Source organism: Borostomias antarcticus (assembly GCF_949987555.1).
Source record: "Borostomias antarcticus genome assembly, chromosome: 7".
NCBI classification, from domain to species: domain Eukaryota; kingdom Metazoa; phylum Chordata; class Actinopteri; order Stomiiformes; family Stomiidae; genus Borostomias; species Borostomias antarcticus.
Window position 1 is genome coordinate 5,887,453 of NC_140240.1, and position 19,300 is coordinate 5,906,752.

Genomic DNA, 19,300 nt, shown 5'->3' on the forward strand with positions numbered 1-19,300 from the left:
ACGGCTCTCGTTGTCATGGTTAATGTGAGACCGCGGGCAATTAACTGACCGACCGTCTTAACATAGCTACTCTCACCTTTCTTGTGGAAAAAAAAAAATGCTTATGGGCTCCCACTCTGCTGCCTTTTCTCCTGGCCTCTCTCTCCACTCTTTTCTGGTGCCCGGATTTATGTATGAGCATGATGTTTATGATTTAACGTTAGGCTATTAGTGCTAGTATTTCACAGTCAGCCGGTATAGTGACGTTAATGTCAAAAGAGGTGAGACTTGCCAGCATGAACCATGGCATGGACCAAACCATTTAAGAAGGGGGATATTGCTCAGTAAATTAAATCTTTTTTCATCTGTATTGCATTATTTGTGGCTTAATTTGAATTCTGATGCAGCATTAGTGTGACTGATCTGTATGCAGAATAATTTCATCATAGAAAGAGGGACCTCTTGTTTTTTTGTGGGCCCTGCTTGCTTGTGGGCCCTTATAATCATCATCACCTTTCACCGCTTAACAACGGCGCTGGGTGAGAGCCCTCTTTGGCTTTCCCCGATATCATATGAACATTTGCAGAATGACAGCTGCTTCCATATTGTGCCTTGTGCATACACAGAGTGTAATAGGGTTAATAGGGTTTACAGTCGTAACCTGCAGTTTCGTATAGGCTGTGAATCAAGTGTTGTTTCTTCTTGTCGGCAGAATAATGTGAAAAGAATCTTCTGGAGAAAAATGCAGTTTAAACCAAATTTATTGAGTAAGCCTAATACAGGTCGAATCTCGGCATCACTGACTTACAGTAGGTGGTATCCCAGTTGATATACTTTGGCTTCAGGCCAATGAACACACGATAAACAATTTTGCATACGAGGGAGGTACATTTTAACACAGATCTGGTAAGCTTGTCTTTGTGATAGGTCAATTGGTGTCGCTGGGTTCTGCCCCCTCCGGACATGGGGCCGTCTTTGGGTTCTTCCTTTGTCCGGCACATTTCAACTGTACTTGAAACAACCTCAGAGGTGCAATCTCTTTTGTTCTCAGAAGCAAAGGAATGTGGCCTCAGGAAGAACATTTGTTGTCATTTAAATGTTGAACTGCTTGTAATTACAAAGGTCTATCTCAACTGGAGTTCATCTCCTGTTCCTAGTACAATGATATTCCTACATGAGTAATACAATGTCTTGATGTAATACAGTATAAAAATATACTACATATCCCCCCTTCGAGGCGTCCTAACGCCACGACACAAAACATCAAATATAACAAACAATCCCCAAAACACATACAAACAACCAAAATATCACATAACAATAAAGCAAATCGGGGGCCAGAGGTTACTAGCACTTAGCCCCACCGTAGGAGAACAGCCCTCAGCGCTGTCTCATCTCCACGTCCCACGCTGGAGCAATCTTCAGACCTCAAACCCCCAGGTGTCGCAATCCTTTCCGACACCCAGAGAACAATGTTCGTAGCAAGATGGGAAGCTCACCCTGTCCAAAACAGGGAGAGCACTCCAGGAATGTCCAAGAACGACCCACAAGTCATCCGTGACTCCACAAAGTTCATAGCTTCATGCTGGCAAGGGGCAACCACTCCGTGGTAGCCCACACAATACAGTCCCGGATAATCTGTAAACATCAACACAGAACTATACAGAAAACAAAGCACCCCAACCAAGGAGACGTGTACACACACCTGAATCAGAAACACAGGTGAAATGTAGACGACCCCCTGCAGCCTGACAAACAAGATACCCTTATAACAAAAATATCTCATACTGCAAATCACCAAGTAACCCCATACACCAACACATATTAAAGAGATAAAAAGGATTAAACAAGAAAACAATATACAAACAACAGATGACCGTCAGCCCCCAGGATGGCATAAATCAGGCATGGCTAGGGCCCGGCCCCCAGGGTCCGCGGTACCTGTAAAACAACACTCAACACAAACCGAAGTTAATGACAGGGGGCCGAAGGCCACCCCTCACAGGCAAAAACAACAGGACAAATGAAAAACATAGTGACAAAACATAAAAGAACAGCTTATGGCTGCCCATAACAATAAAAACACATAGACCCCCATAACAAAAATAAAAACATAACCTAAACCCAATAAATCCCAATCAATCCTATCAGATTAAGGACAAACCCCAACACCAAAAAGGTCATCATCAGAATCACTGCCACCCACACTCCCAGAACCCAAAAGGTCCCTCTCCATGCCCTCAGAGCCCTCAAAGGCCACTCCTGCTGTAGTAACGATAAGCTGTCCAGCTAAACTACCCACCATCTTCTGAACCATAGATCGGAGCAGGGGAATCACACAACATGTCAAAACCATGAACAAGAACAGAACCAATGAGAGTATCAGAGCCATCCTAATCAACAGGGCCTTCCACGTATCAAGCCGTAACCAGCTCCACCAAGAATCAGACCCACCAACAGTATTCTGGACATGCTCATCTCTCAAACCTTCCAACAACCGTATCACCTTTGTTAAATTACCCTCAGGACCAGAGTGCATCGGAATAACCGAACAACATTCAGGGCCAATTCTCATACAGACCCCTTGTTCCTCCGCCAAGATGGTGTCCAAGACAAACCTGTTCTGTAAAGTCATCAAAGAAGTAGCATGCAACTGTTCCTTAACCAGATCTAAAGCCCTAATGGTGAAATTAATGAATCTCTGTTGATTGTACCATAAGTAATTAATCCACCGACCATTAGACTCGGGAAAGAAGACAGGATTGTACGGCAAAGACACTTCGGACATCGCCAAAAACTGATGGGGTATATTCTCAGGCCCAAATGGTCCCATGACAACATCCTGATCATGTACGTACAACAAATCTTTAAGGTCTCTTTTTGCCCTCGTCGGCCCCTCATTCAAAGCCAGCACAGAGAGAGTACTTGATAACATAACCGGCGCACACACACCTAACCACTTGGGAGCTAAAACATCCTGAATCTGTTTACCTTTCCCACAATACCAAAAAACATCGGCTACCGAACGTGTACCCACTGCCAGATTACCCTGAGTCCCGAACCCATACCGAAGTATAGTCCCATTGTCCGCCACCCGAGAAATCACATAACTACCCAAACCATACACCTCTTTACACTTCATCGGAAGGTCTGTCCTATTGACACATTGTCTACCCGGTACATAATCAGAACACGACAGCAGATGCTGATTCTCCATGCGCATAAGACAGAAAGGAAAAACCAAATCTTTTGGGATCGTGACTATCGGTGGTACAAAAGAATTGCCTGCTAATGTAAGCAACGGCCAATTTCTACACCATGGGGCCACATAAGGTGCGAGAGTAGAGGGCCGAAGGATGGGAAGGAAGGCAAGGAAACAATGGATATGACATCCTCCCCCTCCTTCCCTCCAGTTGTAGATACAATCGTCAGGCTGATAAGGAAAAGGGAGCACTCGAGGGGTTTTGTTGGCATTGTGGCAGACGATACACGTAGAATTGCTAACCTGTCTAGAAGTGTACCTCATCCAATCATAAAACAGATTTCTCTGTCCTCGTGCTGTGATCTGTTTACCCGAAGAAACAAACATTTCCATAGAGTACTGTTCCTTGTAGGAGACTATTGGTCCAAATGAACGGCTGACAACTGGACGGACACAACATAAAACACCCCACAGCCCACATATCAGAGTACGTAAATCCATCTCTACACCCTCACTATGTTCTTTCAGTTAAACCTTGAATTCCAGTGAATGTGTAGCGGACCTCTTCTGCATTAAGGTCTTGTCCACTATGGCACCTTTCACCTGGGAGGCAGGAGAAAAAGATTTACTCATATAACTTCTAAACGGGGGTTGTGTAAGTCCACAACTGAATGTCTCTACCATCATGACGAACTTCTGTACTGAATTTAAACAGCACAAACATTCACTCTTGTCTCAATATCACGCATCGCCCAATTTCTCAAGACTGGAATATTACAACAAAAATCAAAGCAACAATAATCAGGCAACATAACACAACATATTCTATCTGAATAAAAATATTCCACGCTCCAGAGTATTCAGGAATTGAATGAACGTGAACAACCTCCCTAAACATTTCAGTAGGAGGCACAGTAACCATGGAAACGTTCCAAACTAAAAAGATATATGCGCTGTAGCTAAACAGTCACATAGAAGCATGACTGTACTCCATAATTCAGCTTCAAAGGAAATCAGTTGCCGTTTCATCCGGTTCAGGATCACCGTTGCCATGCTAGGTGACATAGTCCTTCTGCCATTGAGGCTTTGTCCTTGTCCTGGCTGGCCTCAACTCTCTGGTCTCATCATCCTCGGATGCCGTGTCCATCTGATTTGGGGCAAATCGTAAGTCGACGTCAATGAACTTCCCGTCGGCATCACTGGCTGGAGTGTGTGTTTTGGCATGGCTTGGAGCAGGTGTATCCACACAATCAGCTTCATCATCATCATGAACATAGCTTGGCTCTTCATCTTGTTTCTCAGTTTGAGGATCTTTGGCACCCTCTTCATCACCAGAATCTTCTTTGGGTTTGGGTGAATCTCCATGTTCCTGACTTAATGGGGAATCTCCTTCGTCTTCGAACCCGTCATTCGGAGCTTTGACACAATGACTCAGGTGATACCAAGTAGGAGAACCTTCAACCTGGACTGCGTTCCCTATGGATCTGACCACAGTCCACGGTCCCTCTCGTCGACTGTTAAACCACTTTCGGCGAAAGACTTTGATGAACACTTTATCTCCTGGTACAATAGCGTTCTCCTTTTCCTTGATTAACTCCTCTTCCAGCACCTGGGCCTGTTTTTGAGCGACATAGGTGCTGATGTTCTTGTGAATGTTTGTCAGGTACTTCACATACATCTTCATATCATCTTCCAACAAAGACAGACTTGGACCTTTCCCACTTGTCCTCAAGCATGGCGTGGGCATGGTTCTTCCTGTGAGTAATTCATGTGGTGTCATGTTTAACTCCCGTAGTCCACTGGACCGACAAGCCATCAAGGCAAGGGGAAGAGCGTCCATCCAATTCAGTCCTGTCTGCTGACAAACTTTAACAAGACGGTTCTTCAGGGCTAGGTTCATGCGTTCCACAATTCCCTGGCTTTGTGGGTGATAGACACATCCTAGACGTTGTTTGATTCCCAACTTTTGTAGAATGAGTCTCACAGTTTTGTCCACAAATTCCTTTCCATTGTCTGATGAGATCCTATCCGGGATACCAAATCTTGGAATGACCTCACGACACAGAAACTTAGCCACTGATTGTGCATCTTTTCTTCTTGTAGGGCACGCTTCTGTCCATCTTGTGAATCGATCCACCACGACTAACATGTATCGTTTCCCTTCAATTCGATTTATCATATCCACGTAGTCGATAACAAGGTGTGACATTGGACCCTTTGGTGTAGGGATGTGCCCTGGAATGGTCGGCACTGCTCTTCTGACATTGTTTTTCAAACAAATCATACACCGTCCAATGACATGATCGATCCGTTCAAGTAGGTACGGAGCCCAGAATCCATATTCTTTCGTGATCTTTCTCTTCACCTCCCCCCTAGACACATGGGCAAGCCCATGAGCCTCCTGGATCAACAAGGTCAACAAATGTGGTGGGGCAACCACAAAACCTTCATGGTTCCTCCACAGTCCGTTTCCATCCTTACTAGCCCCCCTGGACACCCATAGGTTCTTGTCCAGCGCAGACACTTCCTCCTGCATCAAAACAACATCTTCAAGAGTGATCTTCTCCTCCAAGTCATATTGATAAGCCACCAGAAGGACATCACCTGGCTTGTCCGCCCCTGTGACAGCCTTCGCGGCAGAATCAGCAGCCTGGTTCCCCTGTGTCACTCTCGAAGCATCCGATTTGTGTGCTGCACATTTTGCGATAGCAATCTCCTTCGGTTTCATCATGGCCTGCAGCAGCTTCATGATTTGTTCCTGGTGTCGTATCGGAGAGCCATCCGTCTTCTTGAATCCTCGCCCCTTCCAAATTGCTCCGTAGAAGTGACAAACATTATGGGCGTACGCTGAGTCCGTGTAGATCGTCACCTTCCTACCTTCAGCCAGTAAACAAGCTTCAGTAAGGGCAAATAACTCAGCTAGCTGAGCTGAGCAAGGCTGAGTAAGCACCTCAGCTCTCTCCGTCACAAACTCAAGACCATGGGCTCTGACAACGGCATAGCCAGCGCACAGTTTGTCACCTATCCGGTAACAAGATCCATCTGTCCAGTACTCCACATCCGAGTTCTCCAAAGGGAGTGCCTGTAGATCTGAGCGAAGTTTGGAATATTTTTCAGCTTCTCTCACGCAATCATGCGGACTCCCATCTTCTGAAGTCGGCATCGTATCTGCTGGATTGATCGTATCACACCGTACCAGGGTAACATCTTCCTGTTCCAGTAGTCGATGATAGTCCCTGATCCTGGAAGCCGTCAGTGTGTACTTGCTAAAATTCAAGAGATTCCTAACACTATGATGAGTGAGAATAGTGACCGGATATCCCATAGTCAAAGCGGATGCCTTTTCATACATCAAGTAAACACCAACCAATGCCCTGTAGCATGGTGCAAGGCCCATCTCTACTCCAGAGTAAGCAACTGAATAGTACGCTATGGGTTGTGGGTTCCTCCCAATACCTGTGAGCTGGGCAAGAACAGCACAGGCATGTCTCTCTCCTTCTGATGACGAGACATACAGCAAGAAGTTTTTTGAATAGTCCGGGAGCGCCAATGCAGGTGCTTCCAAGAGACGACACTTGATAGTCTCAAAAGCCAAATGTCCCTCATGCGTCCATGTGAGAGAAACACTCAAGTTATCAGAACCCGCATTCTTCACCATGGCCCTCAAAGGCTCTGTCAGCCGGGTATAATCTTCAACCCACACAGATGAATAACCACAAATGCCCAGAAACTTCAACATCTCTCTCGCCGTACGCGGCTTCGGGGCCTGTTTGATGGCGTCCAGATGGTCGTCAGAAATCCTTCGATGACCATGGGAGATTACTTGTCCCAAGTAGACAACACGGTCTTGGCAGTATTGCAATTTCTTCTGAGAAGCCTTATGCCCATTTTCAGCCAAGATCCGCAAGAGCTTCACTGAGTCTCTGTGACAAGTTTCCTCATCAGTTGCACACAAGAGAATGTCGTCAACATACTGCAGGACAGTACTATCGAGCTGACCCTTCAACCCGGCCAAGTCCTCCTTCAAGACTTGATTAAAGTGATGGGGAGAATGAGAATACCCCATTGGCAAGCGTGTATATTGAAAATGCCGGCCTTCATAAGTAAAACCAAAGTAGCCCTGTGACTCTGGACATAAAGGCACACTAAAGAAAGCTCCACACAGGTCTATTACAGTGAAATGTGTAGCCTCAGGAGGGACTGCGGAAAGGAGCACATGTGGATCTGGCACTTCTGCTGGAAAACTGACGATCACATCATTGACCGCCCTTAGGTCGTGAACCAGACGATATGAATTATCCGGCTTCTTGACTGGCAGCAGTGGCGTATTACTCTGGGGGTCCTGGGTTATCTTTAAGACCCCTGCCTTCAACAATCCATTGATCTGTGGCTTAATACCCTCAACTGCTTCATCCTTCAGAGGATATTGTGGTTTCCAAGGTGGTCTTGCTCCTGGCCGGAGCTGGACTCTGACCGGTTGGGCTGATTTCACAAATCCAATATCCGTACTGTGTTGAGCCCAAAGGTGCTCCGGCACCTGTTGCAACATCTCCTCCTTAAAATCCCTAGCAGGATGGACGGAGAATACTGATTCGTCCGTCAGTGTCACTGCCTGTGGTTCTCCCATGCCTTGTGCAGAGATCATGACTTTAAGAAACTGTCGGTCTTCACTGATCCAGACAGACCGATTCTCCACCAATGGCACGAAGGTGGTCAGTTCAGCACGTCTCATCATCGTAGCAATATGCATCTGGCTGCAGTCTTCAGAGACCAACAGAGTCACGTGTGGTATGCCATCCTCAACCGTGTATTCGCTGTTGAGGTAGTCGTTTGATGCTATTTTCATGGCTGCACCCTCTGGTCCCAGAATAATGCACCCTGAGCTGAGCTGAAGTTGATCTGGTTGACTCCTCAACCAGTCACCGGGGATTGGACAAACATCACCCTTAAAATACTGAAGAGTACAATGTGGAGGGTAATCAGGTCGCTTAGCAGCAGGCAAGTTAGCCAAGAGAAATTTCTCCCAAACTCTTGCCGGTTCCATCAGGTCTTCACTGAGATTTCCTACCCAATAGACCATCGGAGGTCCAGATGTCACAAAGAATTGTCGTTTGTCTTTAGAAGGTACCTCCACTTGTAAGCCGTCAGCTGTGCATTTGATGGTTAGCTTTAATTGACACAGAGCATCTCTTCCAAGCAGACCAATAGGTGTTTTCTCTGATACAAGAACAGATACTACAGCCTGCTGATCCTTGTACTTGAGCACCACTGGAGTCGTAGTGGGAATGAGCTGTTTAATCCCTTCAAATCCGATTGTCCTAACAAATTGACCAGACTTTTGGAGGTGAGTGGCGTCTCGAGGCTGGACACAAGTATAGGCTGCTCCAGAATCCACGATCATCTTTGTTCGTCGACCGTTGATTTCTACCCAAATAGCTGGATCCTCATCTGGCCTCAACACCACTAGCTCACACCCCCTCTTCGGATTCTCCGGGCAGCCCTAGAGCCCACCGGGCTCCGGGCCTCCGTAGGGGTTAACTGGACCCCCCGTAGACTCCTGCTTTTGAGCACATGAAAAGTCAATACTATCTATAGGAACTGATACCCATCCTCTTCTATTGCCCTGACCGCCTCCACGAGTTCCTCCGGGACAATTACGAGCTAAATGTCCAGGTTGTCCACAGTTGAAGCACAATCCATCGCTTGGACGTTGCATCATTCCTCTTCCCCCACGACCAAAGTTCCCTCTTCCTCTAAAGAATCCTCTTCCTCCGCCTCTCCATGCCTGAGGCTGTTGAGAAGCAGGGAGTGGAGCTGGAGGCTGCATCATTGGCTGTTGCTGCGGTTGCAGTTGAACCTGTGACTGTGGTTGGTACTGCGGTTGTGGTTGGAACTGTGGTTGTGGTTGGAACTGCTGCTGTGCTTGAAGTTGTGGCTGCATTTGGAACTGCTGCGGTGCTTGGAGTTGTGGCTGCATTTGGAACTGCTGCGGTGCTTGGAGTTGTGGCTGCATTTGGAACTGCGGCGGTGCTTGGAGTTGTGGCTGCATTTGGAACTGCTGCGGTGCTTGGAGTTGTGGCTGCATTTGGAACTGCGGCGGTGCTTGGATCTGTGGCTGTGGTTCCTGTAGGACGACAGCTTGCTTCTTCTCCTTTTCTCTCCGTTTCCCGTCCATTAACTGTGTTTGGGCAAGTTTCCTCATCGTCTCTTCATCTTGGTCCTTCTGGGCCCGTTCCTTCTTCCTGTGATGCTCCACTAGATGAGCGATATGATCAATGTAGATATTCTTTACCATAGACCCAAGACCAACCACTTCCCCCAATTTACTCCTCACGGACTGCGGCAGGCCTTCCTGGAGCTTCAGTCGCAGCATAGCGCGTTCCAACTTGTGCTCCTCAGGATCGTTTCCCATGAGGTCTCTCCACTGTTGGTAAACACGTGCCACATATGCTCTGGGATTCTCTGTGTTACCTAAAGCGTCGAAGATAATGTTATCTGGGTGTACATTGGTAGGATACATCTCCTTCAGGGTTCTCCACAAACGTCCTCTATTGGCAGCGAAAAGTTCCGCATCATAAACTGCTGTATGAGCACATCTTCCTATTCCAGCCTTTTCTAGAATTTCCTCCATTGGCGGTACTCCTAGTACTGAAGACAAGATCCTCTTGATGTCACCCATGGCGAGTGAGATGCCTTGTGATAGCTGATCAATCTTCGTCGTCCAGGGATGAGCGCCATCTTGGAGAATTGGCAGTTTATCCAAGATTGCAGACATGTCACTAGCCTGCCAGGGCTGGTAGTTCATATGAGCACCCCTAACCACCACCGGAAACATCTTCCCGTCACTTTTAGTCTTCCTCTTGCTCTTCTTTTTTGTTTTACGTGTGCCTCCTGATCCACTTTTCACCTCAGTTTTGCTGGGTCTTGGACGAAGGTCATGCTTTTCCAGCTCCTTTTCCATCTGACGTGTTTGTGTCTGCACCTCCGTCCGAACTGCAGAGAGATCCCTCAATGCATCTTCTAAGTGAGCCACATCATCACCCTTTTTAGCTGCAGATAGTTCAGATTCAAGTTCAGTCCTTGACGCGTTAATGGAATCCAACTTCTTTTCCATATCTCTCAGCTCCTTATTCACCTGTGCCTTGGCTCTCGCACCATCATCCGAGTCAGACTCCTCGCTCTCTTCTTCACTACTGCTACTAGAGTCTGTTTCTTGGTCCTTTCTCCCTCTTCTCTCGGCGCGTGCCATAATCTGTCTGATGCGCTCACTATATCCTCCAATATCCGCTCCTTCCTCTTCAGAAGAGCCACTGTCACTTTCGTGTCTGCCCTTTTTGCCTTTTTTCTTCTTCTTCTTTTCAGCTGATGCCGGATGTTTATCTGCTTTCTTGGTTTTGCTCTTCGCATCAGGCTGAGTCACAACGGTCGTCCTGGCATTTCCCGTCTGCATAATGTCATTATTATCGTCTTTGATGACATATCTTCCCTCTGTATTTAGCACGGGTAGCTGTGGGTAAGCCTTAGTAGTTTCCTCCTGAGCTTCATAAGGAGGCGGAGTCAAGACTGGAGCCGTATGAGAGAATGGCGCATCAATTATACTCTGTAGTATGTCCGTCTTATCATTGGCCTCCTCTATTATGGTTAGAGCTGCGGTGGCTGCCGCCTCCACAGCTGCTTTCTGTCTCCTCCCTACTTTACCGAACAGTGTCAAGACTGCGAGTTCGGCATCTCTCTTTTCTTTTCGAGCCTTACCTCGTCGTCCCGTCTTCTGATGAGCTTTGTGCGCCTCGACCAGAACACGCATGTTTTGAATGAGTCCTTCATCAAAGCTTCCTGAAGACGGCCAAGGCCGTGGTATGTCAGACCATCTCCGTGCCCAGCTTTTGGATATATCATCGATGCCCTTCAGTATTGGATAATCTCGTTTGAGTTGCTCCACCGGTGTGAGCATGGACACATTAACGTCTGTGTCTGATGACATGTTGGAATCCACGAAGATCGATAGACCGATAAGACTCGAGACTATTATAAGCCTCTCAAGATTCCAACCGTGCACAAATAGACTCTATCAATTAGGCAATTGATAAAGAAACAAAAACACTCAATCACTCACGGACATAGGACAACCCTTGCTCTGACTAAACTGCCTAACCAGATATAATCTTGCTCAATTTCCACCCTAGTCTTCAGCACAGGAAGCGATCGGTCCCATTTAAGCACTTTTAATTGCTACAAATTAAAAACCACAAAGCCCGGTTTGACGCAAGCTTAGGGTATTGTGCACCAGAGGACAATCCCCTCATTAATCGCTGTATGCCAGAAAATAATGAATTAAAATAAAAAAGGTTTTGACGTATACATCGAAATGTACACACCACTTTGCCTGTCAGCAAGTTGAGTCCTACTGTCCGTTCACTCAGTCCTTTCACTCCACACACACACAATATGCAAAGCGTAATATATGTATGTACGTCTATATCACTATACTTAAAGCAAATCCATAAACCAATGCTTATTCTACCAAGGACAACCAAGACACCTCTAAACCAACTATCAAACGGACCATTAATTACTCAAAGACCACAAAAATCAACACCAAACCATCTACATCCATTAATAATAAAACACCCTATAAACCATGTATCCTTATCACCAAATTAAGTAATCAATCCAAATAACATCACCATATAATACAACAGCAAGCCTTGAATAGATAGCAATAACTCAAAACAATTAAATAAGACAGCCAATCTAATTCAATCAATGAGTATTAACCAGCAATCAGGCTTACTTTTTGAAGCAGGAGATGGATGATATGCAAAGGAATCCCCCTTTGAATGGATTGGATGGATGGATGGATGGATGGTCTTGAAGTGGATTGGTCTGAGATGGTCAGTTGAATCAGGGCCAAAAAACCCTCCTTTCCAGGTTCAGCCAGAACCGATTTACTTGGGCAAAGGGAAAAACAACAATTAATAAAAAGCATTTATAATTAAAAATAAATGTGCTATTAACAACCCATTATTCTAAAGTCAAACTGTCATAAAACACACGAATACTCAAAACAAATATAGAAAGCGGTCATATCTAACAATGGCCACGCGATGGCAGCATAGGACAGCAGAATTAAAGAATCAACACAACCCAAACCAGCGTGAACTGCTACCTATGAATGACCACTAGATGGAGGCATAGCAAAATTAAAGAATCAACACAACCAAACCAGCGTGAACTGCTACCTATGAATGACCACTAGATGGAGGCATAGCAAAATTAAAGAATCAACACAACCAAACCAGCGTGAACTGCTACCTATGAATGACCACTAGATGGAGGCATTAGACAGCAAAATTAAAGAAGAAAGAATGAAATTGAACTGTCCCTCACCTTAGTTACACTATTCCATCCACAATTTATTAAAGGATTGAGAAGGATCTAAGTAACAAAAGGATATGATGACTAGTGGATTGTTGCTAGGGTTTGAGTGCTGAATAACCGATTTCTCGATCAGTGTCCACCTGGCCCGGGTTCAACATCCCTCATTGATTTATGAATTAACTTTATTCTATCTAATCCAGTCGTCCCATACACCGCACGACCCACTGGATGAATTATCGTTCCCTAATTTCTAAAGATAGGAAAGAGAAAGAAGCAAGAGAGAAAGAAAGATAGAACAAGAAAGAGATAGAGAAAATGGTCACTGCCCGCCTCACCTGGGACTGAAAAAAAACCTATTGTCTAGTGACCGCGTATCACAGACCCCCCTCCCCCCACAGCCAGCTGTGGTTTAATGGGGGCTAGGAATTTTTACAACTCAAGAGTACGGGGAGCAGCCTCACCCACAAAAGACAATTAAACAAGAAATATCAGCACAATATTATTTACATTAACTCAACTTTCAAACCTTACAATGTATAAAACCAACAAACACACAATCTCAACTTTTAGACTTTAAAGCACAAAACCCACAACGCACGCTTCCTTTCACTCTCTCGTTCACACCTCAACTTTCACACCTCACACAGCCAGTCTCCTCACACAAAGGCCGCTAGCAGGCACACACACACAGGCCTACAATATCCAGTCCCACGTGGAGAGAACAAAGACGCAGGCACACACACAATACAGGCCTTACAGTATCAATCACCCACGTGGAGGAGACCACAAGGAAACTTCCTTCCCTCAACCTTTCATTCAGAAAGTAAGATTAAACCAATCTCAAATATCTACAATAGACAATAAACATTTTACACAAGACAAATAGCAGACTGCTAAAAACGTACTTTAAAACGAGACAATACAGGACTCCGGTTTAGCCTGCTTTTACATACTGGTACCTCACACTTTTAACAAGAATATGCAATCCTTATGCATTTAATTTAACCGGTTTTATTTAGAGACCTGGAACCCCACTCTGGAGCTCCCGTCTTTCTCTAACCTCTGCGCACTCGTATGCGTCTTTCTAAGACCATGCCCATACCGAGTCAGCACAACAATGCGTACACAATTTAATCTATTTCTCCTTATTTATTGGAAGTTCTTTATGGCGTAAGCATAAATTGATTTGCAAGACGGTTTACCTTGATCAAGACTCGCGACGTCGCTCACTCTTGTCCTCCTTGGCCGTTAGGTTCACAAAAAGTTTAGTTGATCTTCGCTGTCTTTCAAGGGTCTTGTAAATCGGGAGCTATAAGCGCGCCATCCCATCCCCGTCGCCAATATGTTGTTTCTTCTTGTCGGCAGAATAATGTGAAAAGAATCTTCTGGAGAAAAATGCAGTTTAAACCAAATTTATTGAGTAAGCCTAATACAGGTCGAATCTCGGCATCACTGACTTACAGTAGGTGGTATCCCAGTTGATATACTTTGGCTTCAGGCCAATGAACACACGATAAACAATTTTGCATACGAGGGAGGTACATTTTAACACAGATCTGGTAAGCTTGTCTTTGTGATAGGTCAATTGGTGTCGCTGGGTTCTGCCCCCTCCGGACATGGGGCCGTCTTTGGGTTCTTCCTTTGTCCGGCACATTTCAACTGTACTTGAAACAACCTCAGAGGTGCAATCTCTTTTGTTCTCAGAAGCAAAGGAATGTGGCCTCAGGAAGAACATTTGTTGTCATTTAAATGTTGAACTGCTTGTAATTACAAAGGTCTATCTCAACTGGAGTTCATCTCCTGTTCCTAGTACAATGATATTCCTACATGAGTAATACAATGTCTTGATGTAATACAGTATAAAAATATACTACACAAGTAAAAACACACATTTTTAATTCAATTTTCAAGTCTTTAATGATGATTTATTAGACTATGCCTCCCGTTCCTAGGAACAAAGATAAATAGGCTACATTTTCATTGAATTGTGATTGCACCAATGCCTGACAATCAATGACGTTATACAGTAGGCCTACTGAAATACTTTCCCCCGTAGGTTTATAGACTACTTCTCCACCTCGAGCTTCACTTTTTCCATCTTAGCCTGTTTTATCTCTAGTTCCTCTTGTATAGAGACATCACATTGTCTACACCAACCTGAAACTATTAACAACTATAGCCTACATTTACTTTATTTAAGCGTCCCTTGCCAGTCTCACAGGGTTGCAGCTGAAAGAATAAGGTAGGCCTATTAGGCTACAATTGCTTTACACGCCATAAGGATATAGCCCAATGATCTAGCCTACTCGATCGTGTTCATGAGGAGGATAATGATAAAACGTAGGCATTTGGCAGTATTTTTCCAGCTTTCCTTTCTGCCTTTGGCAGTAGCGACTGTGTCGCCTATAGTTCGTTCTATAGCCTAGGCTAATATTGCTCCTCTTGTGTAAAATGCGGTGGGCAGAACTTGGTTATGTATTGTTTGCCTTGTCCATGGCCGTATCCGAATACCTATATAAAGGTATGTGATTGGTCATTTCGAGCAAATACCTCCCCATTTTACCGTGAACGCGCACAGCTAGATTGGACCAGCTAGGTGATAGCCACTGTCGTAGGTCCGGTTTACTCGAGCGAGCTAGGGGAAAGTTATCCTATGTTGAACGAGCTTCGTAGTACAGGGCCCTGGAATTGTCTTATTTCCCAAAGGTTTTTGAGCCAGGTCCAGGACCCAGTATTTAAACAGATTTCTATTGTAGCCTTCTGTATGGCCTAAGAAGTCTTTCCACACCCCAAGAGGCCAAAATCCATATACATTTTTGAAATTGAATGTCCATTCAGTGTGTTTGAAATGGAACAGTGGTGGCAATTGTATTCTCTGTGCTCAGAACAAATAATGTTTCATACTAGATGAGGGGAACTAAAGATGAAATGCTAGTTAGCCGTGAGCAAGTTTCAGTTTGGAGATGAGTAGCCCTTCACTAGAAAGAGTTCTTTGTAAAATAAATGTGGTGACGTCAAATGAACTCCATAAAGACATAAATTCTTCGTTAAGTAAGAACAACACAACAGAGGGAGGATGAGTCTTTGTATCCTCCTCCTTTCTCCTTATTTGCATAGCTAATGAGGTTTGAGTCTTTAATAAGTTGAACTGGCCAAGCCTCTACTCTTATTTGGACGTTAGCTTGGCTGACCAGGCAAAAGGGAATATCTGATAGGCCCTATATTAAGCAAATTATCTTAAATAATATCTTACATTTAACATAATGTTGGAAATGCTTGAATACAGCCATTACCAGGTGAGATGGGTTCATTTTATGTTTTGTTGTTTTGTAATAACTTGCAGTATGGACATTCATGTACTTCTGTAATTGAATGGTATTGACCTAATTACTTCATACCTTTAGCACAAACTGGTTTGAAGTGTTTGGGGATGGACAAAAACATGTTTTCCCCTTTAAATATAACATTATATAGTCATGCATTCATAAAAAATGATCACTTTGTTTTGGGAGACAATACATTCTGTAGAAAAGCTACTACTTGTCGATATCGGTCTACAACATGCGATGGAAATATACTTTGTGACCAAGCCAAGGAACTACATTTTATTTCACAATAAAAATGTTCTTTTTGTCTCAAATAGGTGCAGTCCCATCTGGAGAACCCCACTAAGTACCACATCCAGCAGACTCAGAGGCAGCAGGTGAGGCAATATCTCTCCCCCAACCTGGGGGGTAAAGCTGGCAGCCAGGCCAGCAGCTTCCAGTGCCCCAGTCAGCCCCCAGAGCACGGCATGACCCCTGGCCCAGGCAGCAGTGCCCCCAACAGCCCCATGGCCCTGCTGACCTTAAGCTCCAACTGTGAGAAAGAGGTAGGTCAGCTTATCAGTGGTGGACAGAGCTGATGGGCAGAGGAGCTATGACATCCTGACAAAATATAACAATGTGTATCATTCCTAAACAGATGGACGATGTCATCGATGACATTATTAGCTTGGAATCAAGTTACAATGATGATATTCTTGGACTCATGGACCCAGGACTCCAGATTACAAATACGGTAAATTAATTATATAAACATCAAACCATAGCCATTGATTTTCATGCTACACTATGCTTTTATTTACCAAGTGTTTGTCTGCCCCGTCGCCAGCTTCCCGTATCTGGCAGCCTTCTGGACATGTATGGAAACCCAATCCTCCCCCCTCCTGGCCTCTCTATCAGCAGCTCCTGCCCCTCCAGCCTATCCAACATCAAAAGGGAATTCTCAGGTAATTCTTTTTTCTGTAGCTAGTTGTTTCCTCACTCTCCCAGCAAAATGACATTTTTGATGACTATAAAAGCAGAAAATTGATTGAAGCAGTCAATGAGGGTATTTTAGTTTTTTGAGGCCATTGTACAGTTAGTAGATGGATGTATTTGTTACAATGCATATGCATAATATCCATATTGTGTGCAATTCTGCAGTGCATAACATGCTTTTAAAAACATTTGCCAATTACAGTAGGTACTCCAGCTGCTGGTATGATGCACATACTGGACAAGCCTGGATCCTGTGGCCAGTTTGAGAACTATCAAAGGCCCGATGGCTTTCCAGTAGGTATGTTATAATTTATTTGTGCAGGATTTTAACAGAAAATAATTGTGGGGGAAAGTGTAATTAGCTTTTCTTTTGTGCTCGTGATGGCGCGTGGCTGTGGCTCAGGAGGTAGAGAGGGTCGTCTGATGCTCGTAGGGTCGCCAGTCCTGTCCACATTTCCAAGTGTCCTTGGGCAAGACACCGAACCTCAAATCGTTCCCAATGAGCAGGCTGGCACCTTGCATTCTGGCTGCGGCCATTGGTGTGTGAATGTATGTGTGAATGAGAGGCCATTGTAAAGCGCCATAAAATAGCGCCGTAAAAGCGCTATAAGTGCAGTCCATTTACCATTTAGATATAATACTAAACTATCTTGACTATATTGGCTGTGGGAATTCATTATTGTATGTTGAGTACTCATAGTAATGCCTTGGTGAAGTATTTTGTGTACATTGAAAAATTGCACACAATATGGATCTACAGTATAGTATGCAAAGCAAATTAATGAAACAACATTTAGTACTTATTATTAGTACTTATTAACAATCTTTATTAGTAGTACTTTTTAACAATCTCTTTAGTTGCGCAACTATTTTACATTCATATTTTATCTTTAGAAAATGTAACATACAGTAAGATAGTAATGAATAATACCATATTATTGTACTTTATGGGTCCTTTACATATATGATTAATCTAATTATTGAATTCAATAACAAAATAAATATATCATGCATTTTTTAATTTTCATACAGGGAGACTTGAGTTTGGTACATTGTAAAAAAAAAACACTAAAAAAAACTGTTATGATGTTATAAGTTTTCTCTGGCATTTTCAGAGGCTGAGGTACGAGCCATGGCTAAAGAGAGACAAAAGAAGGATAACCACAATCTAAGTGAGTTTTCATGAGAGGGAATAGGTGTAATTTACTTTGTGTTTTTCACATTTACACTTCAATTTTTCACATTTACACTTTTCTCTCTCAGTTGAACGAAGGCGGAGGTTCAATATCAACGACCGCATCAAAGAACTGGGAACTCTGATTCCTAAGTCAAATGATCCGTACGTTCCTTCAGCTTTTTCCCTTCTGTTTGTTTCTGTAAGTGCTTGAAATCTGATGGTTCTGTCACAGCCTGGGGGCATGAAGGTCTCTGCGTTTTACCGATCAGCTGCTCGGTTGGTTCTGACTGAAGGCTTTTGTCCTTTCTGCTCCCTAGGGACATGCGCTGGAATAAGGGCACCATTCTGAAGGCCTCCGTGGACTATATCAGGAAGCTGCAGAGGGAGCAGCAGAGGGCCAAAGAGCTGGAGTGCAGACAGCGACGACTGGAGCATGCTAACCGACATTTGATGCTACGCATACAGGTACAGTACAGTAGGTCACAATAGGGAGAGCCCATGAGAGATGGTCACCCAGTCCTGAGGGGCTAAATCCCATTATAATAGATACACATCGCATTCCTCCAGCTGAAAAAAATCGAATTGTAGTATTGGTTGTGCTGTGTGTGCATTCATGAATGTTTATGTGTGGCTGTTCTTCGTTCACACAGGAGCTGGAGATGCAGGCGCGGGCTCATGGCCTGCCGGTGGTGGCATCCTCTTCCCTCTGCCCCTCAGAGCTGATGGCGCGGGCCATCAAACAGGAACCTGTCCTGGGAGACTGTCCCTCTGACCTCTACCAGCAGCCCTCGGGCCCTGACATGTCCCCTCCCACCACGCTGGACCTCAATAATGGCACCATCAGCTTCAACAAGGGCCCCACTGACACAGTAGACCACACGGGGCCCTACTGCAAAGTCCCCAAAATGAAGGACATTATGAGGGATAACTCCTTGTCGCCTCTCACCTCCAGTGACCCCCTGCTTTCCTCGGTGTCCCCGGACGGCTCCGACAGAAGCAGCCGTCGCAGTAGCAGCTCCAGCATGGAGGAGAATGATCATGATGACTGTTAGCACCGCCCGCTATCCTCAGACCACACTGACATTTTATACTGTAGCATCTGGATTACTGGCACCAGTGCAACAGGCTAGTTTTGCCTGTTAAATGAAATGACACCCAACTCGCTCCAGAGGCGCTCTGCAACACTCAGCGGATGGAGACAGAAAGTCCTGTGTCTTTGTTTCCTTTTTTGGGGTTGTTGTATGATGTTGAATGATGCCAAAA

General features: G+C 44.7%; 1 protein-coding gene across 1 annotated transcript in view; it reads left to right on the forward strand.

Moving 5' to 3' along the window:
- mitfa (melanocyte inducing transcription factor a) overlaps positions 1 to 19,089 on the forward strand; it is a gene marked incomplete at both ends in the record, with an annotated part of 35,305 nt that extends 16,216 nt beyond the window's left edge. Inside the window, 8 exons of the mRNA XM_084440999.1 lie at positions 16,203 to 16,430; positions 16,523 to 16,618; positions 16,712 to 16,829; positions 17,066 to 17,158; positions 17,976 to 18,032; positions 18,124 to 18,199; positions 18,355 to 18,502; positions 18,688 to 19,089. Coding sequence (XP_084297125.1) covers positions 16,203 to 16,430; positions 16,523 to 16,618; positions 16,712 to 16,829; positions 17,066 to 17,158; positions 17,976 to 18,032; positions 18,124 to 18,199; positions 18,355 to 18,502; positions 18,688 to 19,089 — 1,218 coding nt within the window. The remainder of the gene's footprint in view (positions 1 to 16,202; positions 16,431 to 16,522; positions 16,619 to 16,711; positions 16,830 to 17,065; positions 17,159 to 17,975; positions 18,033 to 18,123; positions 18,200 to 18,354; positions 18,503 to 18,687) is intronic.
- Positions 19,090 to 19,300: the final 211 nt, after the last annotated feature.